This window comes from Netta rufina, assembly GCF_964035555.1.
Source record: "Netta rufina genome assembly, chromosome: Z".
Taxonomy (NCBI): domain Eukaryota; kingdom Metazoa; phylum Chordata; class Aves; order Anseriformes; family Anatidae; genus Netta; species Netta rufina.
In genome coordinates, this window is record NC_140126.1 from 63784507 (window position 1) to 63796708 (window position 12202).

The 12202-nt window shown below is 40.1% G+C and overlaps 2 protein-coding genes across 6 annotated transcripts in view; both read left to right on the plus strand.

The window, feature by feature from the left end:
* Positions 1 to 3120, plus strand: part of BDP1 (BDP1 general transcription factor IIIB subunit) — a 57898-nt gene extending 54778 nt beyond the window's left edge. For all 5 annotated transcript variants that reach the window (XM_084305070.1, XM_084305074.1, XM_084305073.1 and 2 more), the window contains one exon: positions 727 to 3120. In XM_084305070.1, the coding sequence (XP_084161196.1) occupies positions 727 to 855 (129 nt within the window). In that variant the 3' untranslated portion in view covers positions 856 to 3120. The remainder of the gene's footprint in view (positions 1 to 726) is intronic.
* A 395-nt stretch (positions 3121 to 3515) lies between these two features.
* Positions 3516 to 12202, plus strand: part of MCCC2 (methylcrotonyl-CoA carboxylase subunit 2) — a 39203-nt gene continuing 30516 nt past the window's right edge. Inside the window, exons 1-5 of the mRNA XM_084305731.1 lie at positions 3516 to 3738; positions 7832 to 7898; positions 10998 to 11082; positions 11348 to 11449; positions 12020 to 12147. Of these exons, the coding sequence (XP_084161857.1) occupies positions 3610 to 3738; positions 7832 to 7898; positions 10998 to 11082; positions 11348 to 11449; positions 12020 to 12147 (511 nt within the window). The 5' untranslated portion in view covers positions 3516 to 3609. The remainder of the gene's footprint in view (positions 3739 to 7831; positions 7899 to 10997; positions 11083 to 11347; positions 11450 to 12019; positions 12148 to 12202) is intronic.

Sequence of the window (12202 nt, forward strand, 5' to 3'; positions counted from 1 at the left end):
ATGCTGTTGACCTTTTAGGCCACCTGGGCACACTGCTGGCTCATGTTCAGGTGAGCATCAGTCAGCACCCCCAGATCCTTTTCCTCTGCACAGCTTTCCGGCCACTCCATCCAGGGCTGTAGCATAGCACGGGATTGTGGCCAAAGCGCAGGATCCAGCACTTAGCCATGATGAACCTCATCCCCCTGGCCTCTGCCCATCGACCCATCCTGTCCAGGTCCCTCTGCAGGGCCTTCCTACCCTCTGGCAGATCCACACTTCCCCCCAGCTTGGTGTTGTCTGCAAACAATTCCCTCATCCAAATCATCAATGAAAATATTAAAGAGGACAGGCCTCAACACTGACCCCTGGGGAACAAATTGCAGAAATACTTCTCTGTTTTAACTGAAACCCATATCAAATATGTGAAGTCAAACAAAAGGGACTGTTGTCCAGTACGTGGTCTATCTCAAAATATTAATCAGCTTTTCCTGCAGAAATATTCCTGGTGTTAGTTAGCAGAAGATGAGAAGAGAGTCTACTTGTTTTCCTTTTTCCAGTAATTCCTGTTTTTTTATTGAAACTTCCTGTCTGAATAGGAAGCACAAGCATATATATCTACATATGCTTATACACATGTGCATATATATGTGTATATGTATATATGTGTTTGTGTACATCTCTGTGTATATATAAATATGTAAACAGATTAAGACTGTTAACAGTACCCTTTTCTTTTTCTATTAGGTTCCAAGTAATGAACCATCTCAGAAGCCCCCCCTTTCTGCTAAAGATCCAAAGAAGGAAGAAGAGCCCACCAGAATCTCTGAGTATTTTTTCAGTGACATCTTTATGGAAGTAGATGACTCAGAATAGCAAATTGGCTTTATAAAAATTGTGGGACCTAAGTACAATAGCAAGAAATTATTTTTAAAAGTCTGTGCTTGTTCTAATGCTTGCTGTGCCAATCTTACCATCAGCCAAGCTATTGTTAATAAACTTCCCTAAAGATGGAATCAATTTCTTCCAAAGTGACCTGGATACTTTTAAAATGTTGATGCAACCTAAACCACTACACTGATGCCATTGGATGTACCAGTGGCGTAATTTTCCCTTGTTTAGATGTTGATAAATGGGTGCATGGCTGTCTTCCAGAAAAGTGTGATGCAAAAAATGCTTATTCTTGTGACAAGGATCCCTTTGGATTATAATGCTAAAGCTTGTGGTACTGGTTATACAAGTTCTTTACTTCTTTTTGTGAAGTATGCTATATTAGTATATTAGAAGGAGGAATGAACCTTTTATATATAGTGTAATCTCTGTAGATCAGGATGCAAATACTGAAAGTAGCATAGGAAATACATGGATATGCTCATCACTGCAGCTATTTTTATTAGCATCTCCAAACTACGTATTTTTATATTTAAGAAGTCTTGCATAAATTAAAAGACCTTAGCCTGAAAAGCCAAATGGTTTTGTCTCCTTTAAAATTTATATAGGAAAACACTGAAAAACATGCTTCATTTACCGAGTGATGCTATACAATGTTAATTTTTGCAACTGTTCTACTAGAGTGAGGAAAAGGTTAGTGTTTCCCAATATACATACTAATTTCCTTCCAAATTTGAAAACAAGGGATTGGATACCATTTCTTTTCCTTGTTTTTACATATAGTTGTATATATCTGTACCACTGTCCTTTGTTTCACCTGTGTAAATTAGCACAAACAGAACTAAATTTAAACCATGACTGTACATGTACAGTGAGGTTGCTTTAAAGATTTGCTGCTTGGAAGCAGTTGAATTTGAATGGCTTTCCCTGTGTTCCTGGATTACTTGTACTCGCTGGCATAGCTTGAGATTTTAGTGTAATTGTTTACTTGCTTAGGAGGAAGATTGTCTTGATGAAATAAGAAAGTTCTTTTGAGTCTCATAAAGCCAGGTGGTCAATGAAAGGTAAAATATTCATTCTCAAACTTCATTACACAATGAGTGTGTAGATCTAGGTAGTCTAGCTTTGTCCTGATACTTAATAACAGCAAGTAATTCTGCAAAAGAAATGATCATAAAAGAGAAACTTTGAAACTGTATTAGCCTGTTTTCAGTTTTGGACTGGTTTAATCATAGGCTGGCAAGTATTTTCATGTAAGTATCTACTTAATTTTGAAATACTTCTTGAAGTTTGAAAATGTTTGCCTTTCAGAAATTACTGGCAAGGCTTATGAAAGAGCCTTTAAAACTTTGTCAGTAAGGGACAATGCACAAAAAAAATTACTGCTACTGCAAATTGCTATACTAGGAGGTTTCTGTCAACCAGATGGCACTAGGAACAACATCTAGTTGACACGATAAAGAGGCTGATGTTCCCAGTAGAAAGTAACTTACTGGAAAGCATACTGTCAAAAGAAAAAGAAAAAACAAATAGACAAATCTACCACCACCACCAGAACTTCTCCTCAGACAGTATCCTGCTCTGCCTAATCCATTTAACTTGAGTAGTTTATCTAAGTATTGTCTTACTGTAAATATTATGAAATAAGATAATGTATACATTAAGCTCAAAGTATTGTATATCTTGTAGATATTTCATTAAAGCAAGTTCTTAGTTCCTAATAGATGTGGCATGTTTCAATCACTTGCACTGGCATAGCCTAAACACAGATTTGGGCAGAGTTGGCTATGAAATAATTGCCCTAATTACTTTCTAAGGTGATATCCATTCTATATTTTGTTGCATATATGTTAGCTTGCATTCACATTATAAGATAAAAATAATAATTTCATCACCAATATTTAAGGTGCCTTATCTACCTTGTTAATTGGGGTACATTTTTTTTTCCCTGCAGTAAACCACATGCACTTTGTTAGAGGATTTTTTTTAAAGAACAAGTGTAATATGAATTGTGATGAGACAACTTTGTGTTCTGTTTTATGCAAGTTTTGTAATGGTGGGGGATGTAAGAAAGGAATTGTGAAATCTCGATGCCGATTAGTTGTAGCATTTTTACAGAAATGTGGCACAAGAAATGTGGCTTTGCTTGAAGATGTGTCCGACACAGGTATTATTGCATATAAGCTTTCTGTTTCAAAGAAAGTTGTCATATTGTATATGTAAATTATGTGAATAAATTATTTTATATTACCTGTGTCTGTTGGAATATTTATTGCCATTTCTAAAGGCTTGTATGTGTTTGGAGGTGTGGGTTCAACTTCTGCCTCGCACTGTGAGGCACGTTTGCATGGGGAAAGCAGATTGAAGACACTTCGTCTTATGCTGTCGTTGGCTTTCTGTCTGGGGTGCAGCTTTATTTCACTTTTCTTTACACAAAATGACTTCGGCCTCCGCCGGACTCTCTCCTCTCATCCCCCTCAGCCCTGCCGGCGGCAGCAGCCCCTCCTCGCCCTCCCTTCCCCTCTCTCTCCCGCACACCAAAGCACGGAGCCAGCCTCAGCTCCCAGCCCTGCCCGCTGAGGGGCCCGGCCGAGCGGGGCGGGCGGCTGTGGGGCCGCGCTCTGCGCATTGGCTGCGGCGGAGGGAGTGGCGGCGGCGGCAGGCCCGGGACGGCCCGGCACGGCACGGCTGGGGCTGGGGCTGGGGCTGGGCTGTGCTCCGCTCCGCTCCGCCGCCGCCATGCTGCTGGGCCCGCGGCGCCTGCTGCGCCCATGGCGGCTGCTGCGCCGCTCCCCCGCCCGCCCCTACCGCGGCGAGGCGGTGGCGGCCGTGGGCTCGCGGCCCGACGCGGGCTCCGCGCTCTACCAGGTAGGCCGGGCCCGGCACCGCTCGGCGGCCCCGGGGCCGGGGGAGCGCCCTGCGGGAGGAGGAGGAGGAGGAGGAGGAGGAGGAGGAGGGCAGCGAGGGTCCCTCAGGCAGGGGGCTCGGTGCCCGCAGGCAGCTGCTGCTGCAGCTGCCCCTTGGGGTTGGTTTTTTTTGTTTGTTTGTTTTGTTTTGTTTTGTTTTTGGTGGAAGTGCCAAATCCCGTTTTATCTCGCTCAGGCTGAGTTTAAAATAAATAAATAAATAAATAAATAGATAAATAAATGAAAAAGGGCATGGGTCCGTGCCGTCTGCCGCCTCGCGGTGGGTTTGGTCTCGACTTTCCGCCTTAATCCGAGCGCCTGTTTGCGTGCTGTTATTGCAGCGGTGAGGAAGGAGCTGATCGATACCGTGCTGGTGAGGCGGGGACGGGGAGCTTGCAGGCAGCCGAAGGAGGTCTCTGGTGGTTTCAGGGCTGGAAACTTTCTTCTGTTTGCCAACTAGCTCCTGAGCTGGAGGCAGGGGGAATATTGCAGAGTCAAGCGTGTGCCTCCAGAAAGCTGGATGCCAGTGGAAAGAACCATCCCTAGAGGTGGAGAGACAGGTGGAATGACAGTCTCCTTTATGGAGATGACAGCACCCGTGTCTGGCGTAAATTGTTTTGTTTTAGTGGGGCGTTATTGGCATCTTCACATTGAGGATAAAAGTTGTGATTACAGTTAGGTTGAAAATCGTGTAGTTTTAGGTGTGGATCAAAACTGATAGGAAGACACACAGCTGTTTTAAAACTTGATGCAGGCAAAATAACTAACAGCAAGTGAAGCAACAGCGCGTACTCTCACAGAAATACTTCCTCTCTTTCTGTGTTTGGTTTTGCAGAAACTAAATTTTGGGACAGAACTTAGTAGGTGACAGAAACTTCTGTGAAGCTGTAGTGTGTATATGTACAAAGCTTGTACATGTGAAGTGAGTGCGAGTATGTTTGTGTACGTGTGTGTATATTCACACCTACAAAAAAAAGTAATAATGTGTTTACTCAGCTAAGCTGTTAATGGATTTTCATTTGTGTGTGTACCTCCAGAGCTCAAAAAAATGCAAGGCCAGGTAACTTTTTCTAGGATACATTTTTACTTTTTTTTTTTTTTATTATTATTAGTGTTCGCAAGTTTTGGCAGCAGTTTCCAATGGGACATTTTGACAGGAAAAGTTTGCGTGGCTATGCTAGACAAGCCCACTTACTTGGACACATCTGGTACGTCATTCAAGCAGTACGGTTCCTAATAGTGTTAGTATTTGGTAGAAATAATTACAATTTGTAGACCAGTGTAAATGTACGTGGTGCTTTACAAACACAAAGAGCTGGGGTCCATGCTGTGAGGTACTTAACCATCTGAAATAAATGTAATACACGGAGTAGCAGTGCAAACACAAGAAGGCATAACAATATGTGATGAAGGTCTTGCCTCCTGCAGCTAATGTTTGCTTTTCTGGCTGTGAATTCAGCTAGACAGGCTGGCCTTCATAATGTAAACTGTCAAACCAGACAGGTAAAAATGTAATTTAAAAATGAGTTAGTCCAAGTTCTAGAAAATAGAGGAGAGTCTATGTAAAGATTCTGAAGATCAGCTCTGACTGCTCCTTACCTTGTGTAGCAGTAATTCAGCTCATATAATAACTGTAGGATCAGTCTGTAACTTTGGCTTCTAGATTTTGCTTTAAAGTTCCAGGGAGCCCTTATATTAAGAGCAGACTTTTATAGAACTGACTGGTGCAGGGGCTGGTTTCCAGAAAGAACTTGTTGCCTTTTTGACATCAGTTAATAAAGAGCTTATTAGAAGAAATAATAGGTTTGGTTCTGAAGGGAGCTGTTTCTTAAAAAAACCATAGAAAGATTTGAAAACATGTTTACTTTGCCTTTGTAACATACAATGATGTTGTGTTGTGGTTAAGGACGTGAAGGATAAGGTTAGAAATCAACTGAATTTAACTGAAATACTGGAATGCAATGGTTTTCATAGATGGTGTAAAAAATCTTTTCACAGTTTTTCATGTAGGAGAATAGCTAAAGCAGCTGCCAGGAGCTGTTAATTCAGAATCGGATAAGGGAGCCTGCAACTGGGGTTGCTACAACCTTTCTAATTTCCTCTGCCATTTTTAGCTGCATTTTTTCCTATGTTAAAGGTGATCTTTAAATCTCAGTACTGTCAAAAAAGGTGAGTGTGTTTAGAGGAAACAGGCTGACTGAAGAAGGAGAAACAGGGAAAATCTTGTGTGCAGTGCTGGGAAGTGAGTCGGCTAGACAAACTGAACACTCACACATACAATATAACACTGGATCTTGTAACAACTGCAGATTTAGAAGAACAGAGTTACGATGTCCGTTTTACGGACTTTTACAGAGGAGTTGTAGGAGTTGTAAGCGCTCTTCTGAAGGTCTGAAATCAGGTTCTGCTTTCCTCATTGGTGAGTGGTTGTGTGTGTGGCTGCCGTTGCTGTCCGTAGTCTCTTTGGGGAGTGCTGGAGTCCCGTTAATAAGACGCAGCTTGCTTTGCACTTGTTTCTCTGGGATGCTGTGAACAATGGTAAAACTGTCAGTAAGTCATTCCCCTGTGATTTCACAGCTTAGGAGGGGAAAAAAAAAAGACAAAAAAAAAAACAGTTGAAGAGGTAGGTGCTGGGTCTGTGTGGAGGGTGGGCCAGGAAGAAAGACTGAAGCACCAAAGGAGGAGCAGCATGCTGGAGCAGACAATGCAGCCTTACAACTGAGGGAGGGGACACAAAGTTTGGTGACTTCCCCGTCCCTGTCTCCTGGGGCTGCAGGGCAGCTCTGGAGGCAGGTAGGTAGCGTTCTGCAGTCATCTTCCTGGGAGGCACCGGGTGCAGGCTGAGCCCTGCTGCCCGCAGCACTCAGTGGTGATGTGCAGTCCTTCCCCAGGCACGGGGGCTGACCTGCTGCCGACCCTGTGTACCAGGGGGGAAGTGGCCAAGACCTGCTTTCTTCTGACACATTCTTACCTTTCAGTAGGATATTTTCTATCTCTTCATAGCGACTGTAAAGGAGGAGAAATGTTTTCTTTTTAAAGTCCTTCTGTACACCTAAAGTGGTTTGAATCCAAAGGGCCCATACCTGTTTTCATTCTCTTTGCCCTTCACCACGTGGTGTCTTTCTGTGATTAAGACAGAGCTAAACAAAGCTATTTAAACCACAACATTTGCTGCTTCCAGGGGAAACCCCAGTTCTGAATGTTCAAGTCTGAATATGAAGTTTCCAGATTGATTTTTCTGTAGACTTTAATATCTTCTACATGGCAATTAGACAAGACAGTATGATTTCTTTGTGCAACAATTAATGTATCTCTTTGCTTTGTTGTGGTTATACTTTTCAAAGCAGTTATGTAGTTTTTAGTGTGTGTGAAAAGCCAAGTTAAGGTTGACTAACACGTTCTAATTCTGAAGAAATGGTAAAAACAGCTGTAATGATCACACAGAGTATGGGATATTTCTGCAGTGGTGAGCTCAGTACTGGTTTGCTCATAAAAAGCTGGAAAAGTCTGTTTTTATAAGATGAATATTGCCTCGAAGACCGGTCTCCTTGGTTTTGCAAAGCTTTGTTTTCTCTTTACATTCTACTTAAACAATAAGAATATAGAAATTGTTTACCAATTTCTATTCAGTCTAGGTCATTCATCTTCCGTAGAAGAGACATAGCATCAATTAATTTGAGTCTCCATGATGTTTTGTTTTACAAAATTAGATTTGTAAAAGGCAAACAAACCTGTAACAAAACATTAACAAAACCTGAAAAATAACATTTCAACTCTGTAATGACTAATTCTGGTAATGGTTCATTAAATTTAGAACTGACCTTTTACAATTCAAACACACTCAGAGTTTTTGTGAAGGTTGTTTTGGGATGCCTGAGGAAAGCCGACACACAGGTAGAAATTTTATTACTTTAAAAACAGTGCAGAACAAGAATTTAATAAGGTAGATTGAAATTTTGAAGAGAAATAAATCTTGTGCACTAATTTCTGTGTTTTTTGTTCAAACATAGCAGTGTCACTCTTGGTTAAACTTGAAACATTTTTCTCCTACTTAGGAAAACTATGAACGAATGAAAGCACTGGTAAAGGAACTCCAGGAACAAGCAGAAAAAATCAAATTAGGTAAGTATGGTAGTCCAGATTTTAGAATACTTGTTTAAACTAGTCCTAAAATAGATGTTTTTCTTTAAATTATTACTATTTTTCCCATTAATCAGTTCATTCAGACACAACATTAGGTGGATTATGGTAGTCATACTGAAGTTTAGGTCATCGGTTTGCATGTAGGTGCTATCTTTCATCAGCTGAAAACTTTAAAGGGTTTATGTCCAAGTTAGCTTGGTTCGAAATATTGGTGGGTTTTTTCAAAGTAATTTGGTTTAAGTAAGAAAAAGAGTCTTTAACATTGGCATTTATTTGTTTATCACAGTATTTAGTGTTAATACATTTTTTTGCCAACAGAATATCACAGGAATATCCTAATGCAGCAAGTCCATAAATTACTGGAAAAGGACGATAAGTTAAAGTAAGGTTGATATAACAAAACAGAAGACTAATTTCCTTGCTAAAGAGGCAAAAAGTAAGCAAAATACATGGTGAAAACTGAATATTCAGAGCTGTTTCATTTTTAATCAGTCCTTTTAATCAATGGAAAATATGCTTCTTTAATGAATTTAATGGCAATATTTAAAAAATAGAAAGGACTATTAAAAAAAGGTTTTTGCTCATGTACTTTCCTCTTCACCTGCTTCTTTGCTTCATCCTCGGCTGCCTGCTTTTATAAAAGCTTGGTTTGGCAAATGTACTACTGTTCAAGTTGTGTGTTAGTTTCTTCACCTTCAAGGGGGTTTACAAAGACCTCTGTTGTTGTTTTGCTGGCAAAAAAAAAAAAAGGTAAGTAAATCTGTACTGATTTGGAAGTTTGAAACCTGTGTTTCAGGTTTCATCTTTACTGATATAGGACTACCTAAATTAATTACAACTGACTGAGAAATACAAAATGAAATTGTTTATCAAAGCTAAACTGTGCTGCCTGAGATCAAGCATGTAGCTTTAATTCTCACCTTGTGTGTGTCATGACAGTGTGCTGTTTCCTATGTAATGCAACTTCTTGTACGACTTTGGAACAGAGCACATTTAAGAGTATGAGTTTAATATTCTTCCTTGTTTGCTATGTAACAAAGCTCAAGGACTTCATAAGGATGTGCTGAATCCTGTAGACTCCCTGTGTCTTTTATGGGTGTAGGGACTGTTTAGTAGTACCCTGTGTGGCTCGTGAACTAGTGATAATGGCCTTCTCCACTGCTGCACCTTTTCTTGTTCTTGCTCATTATATGATAACAGGACAAGAACACAGTCCTCTTCTGCATCTCAGTAAGGGAGCTCTGTCACAAAGTTTATATGTATTTTGAGAGTGTGATCAAGTGAGATTGCTTTGCCTGTCATACAGGTGTACAAGAATCACAGAATCGTTCAGGTTGGAAAAAACCTCTCAGATCATCTAGTCCAACCAAGAAGAATTGGATACTTAGACTGAATACTTTTGAGGGATCAATGCAACGTCTTTTTCTTTCTAAGAGCGGTCATTCAGAGAATGAGCTCTTGCCAGAAGTCTTTGTAATGCATATTTCATTATTTGCTGCTCTGGTGGGTAGGTCAGTTGTAATCCTCTATCACATTCTCCTGTGTAATACCAGTCTGTGTAACAGGAAGGTCCCTGCCACCAAAGAATGTATGGGCTGTAAAAAATTACAGCAGGTGGATTTCGGATGACAAGCAAAAGAATTTTACAACTGAGATACTTCTAGGCTTTGCGACTGGCAGGAATCATAACCAATCCACAGTCACAGTGAAGTCTTTATAGACATTGCTGTAGAGGAGAAATTGAACAGGAGATTTCACGGTAAACACCTCCAAGCTTTTTTCAGTGAATTTCTGCTTCAGAAATTTCTGCTTCAGAAAGGAGTCTAGTGTAGGGTGGAGTGAACCTCTTGATCCTGAAAGAGAAATGTTCGACAGAATGGCTATAGGGCATGGAGGGCAAGCATTTAGGATTAGCATGTGAAGAGGGGGTATGCGCAGAGATGACGAAAATCACAGGATAGAAAATGATTCTTGCAGCAGCACTCTAAGTGTAAATGAGAAAGGCAAGATGGTTTCTGCTAAGGTCAGAGAAAATGTTGTAGTAATCATGATGTGGGATGTTGAGAACTTGGATGAGAGTATTAGCTCTGTGGGTGGATATGAAAGGTTGTATCGTAAGAGACCTGTGCAGAAAGAATGTGCAAGATTTAGGCTTAGGCTGGATATACAGACCTAATGAACAGACTGAATCAGAAATAATCTGTGGGCTTTCTGGCCTGCCTTACAGGTAGGAAATGATATTCATAGTGGTCAAAGAAGGAGGTAAGAGGGATGGCTTGACAGGTAGGCTTAAAAGCTCTGTTTCAGCAATGCTTAGCTAACAAAGAAATCTAGAAGTCTCAGGAGAAATGCTAGCAAAATAACACCTGCTTTATTTTGGACAAGGGGAGACAATTTTAGAGTGACGAGGTGGATCAGTGATCTGTCTACATAAAGAGACGCTGTTTGGATAAGCTATTGTTATAAAGAGGCTGAGGTGTGTCAACAAATCTTAAGTATTGAATGACACAAAGCTCTAGAGAGCAAAAGATATGATTTAGGTTGGCCTCCACGGCCAACGGGCTGAGATGAAGCAAAGATAAATATAACCTTGATATTAAATGCTGTGTTTCTGAACTCTGATGCTCACAGCTTTGGAGTAATCTAAGGAAATGAATCCTGGTAGTGTTGGGTCTTTCAAGACTGGATTCAGCATAGCTGTTTTGAACTAGTTTGGGAAAAAGTATATTTTGTAGTTCTTATTGCTGTGCTTTTCCTCTGTGTATTCATGTTTCCAGCCCTTCTGTTGATAGCCAAGCAGAGAGTGAAAGTTTCAGGCAACGGTGTTTATTAGTATCTTTACATGAAGACTAGCCATAAAAAATGAAGGGGAAAATAGAGTAGATTCCAAAAGGCAAGCATTTGTATCAATTCCTTAAGTCTGTTTGAAGTGAAAATCATTATTTAATGAATGCATTATTAAAGTCCATATTTGAAAAGCTGGGAACTTTTTAGTGCTTCCATTCTAAATTTTAATATAACTGTTGATTTGTCTGTCTGTGTTCAGTGTAAACCTAAAGAATGACTGTTGTATCACAGGGGGTGGAGAAAAAGCTCGTAAGCTTCACACATCAAGAGGAAAGCTGTTACCCAGAGAGAGAATTGACAGGCTTATTGATCCAGGGTAAGTACTTTCTCTGCTTAAAAACACATCGAATTCTCTTTCTCAGGTCAATAGTCTAAGAGACTTGTTTTCTCGTTAGTTTCCATGAGCACTGGCAGTTATCACCATTTGAAGTTTTACAAATGTGTTTTTTGAAATACTCATCGTTTTAAAAAGTGAGATTTAAAAAAAATAAAATTGGATCTTACAATTGAGATTCAGTGACATTTGAGTACTAGGCCAATTCCTGTTTAAAAATCTTGTTATGGTCTTTGTCATTATTCAGGTCTCCATTCTTGGAGTTCTCCCAGTTTGCAGGCTACCAGTTGTATGGTAACGAAGAGGTACCAGCAGGAGGAATTATCACAGGCATTGGACGAATATCTGGGTGAGAGATAGCAGTCAGCTACATTATTGATGATATGAAAAGCAATAAGGTACAATACTGCTTAATTTCCAGCGTTAAGCTATTAGCTTTTAAGTGTTTTGTTTCAGAGACTCAAAATATCAGCAAATTCAGTGTCTTAATTCATTCAGTTTTTGTTAAAAGGAGGTGATTTTTTAAATAACTGTATTGCATATTGAAGTTGGACACACAGATTTTCTGGTGTATGATGAAGAAAAGAGATTTGTGCATCAGTAAGGCAATTTTCAAGAGACAGAACAGTATTCTAGGTTAAGAATTAGTTTTGCTTACTAAAAGTACCACTAAAACTATTGTTGGAAATAAGTATGAATCTATAGCTAATTATTGAGGGAGCTAAGGGAGTGTGAAGCAGAACGTCATAGTGCTGCAACTGCTGCTATACTGTGTGTTTGAGGGAATGCAGGTAAAGAGGATTGCTTTCTTGAGCATCCCAAGGGTTTCAAGCGTCTTGAGTGTGTTGCAGTTCTTAATCAACAAATGATTTGTTTACTAGGACTATATTTCTCTCCCATAAATTTGTTTTGCTTTCAGGGTGGAATGCTTGATTGTTGCCAATGATGCAACTGTCAAAGGTGGTACTTATTATCCCATCACTGTTAAGAAACACTTACGTGCTCAAGAAATTGCAATGCAAAATCATCTCCCTTGCATATATTTGGGTGAGTCCCATTGCGGAAATAGCAAATGACCTTTGTCAATGGTATTACATGATCT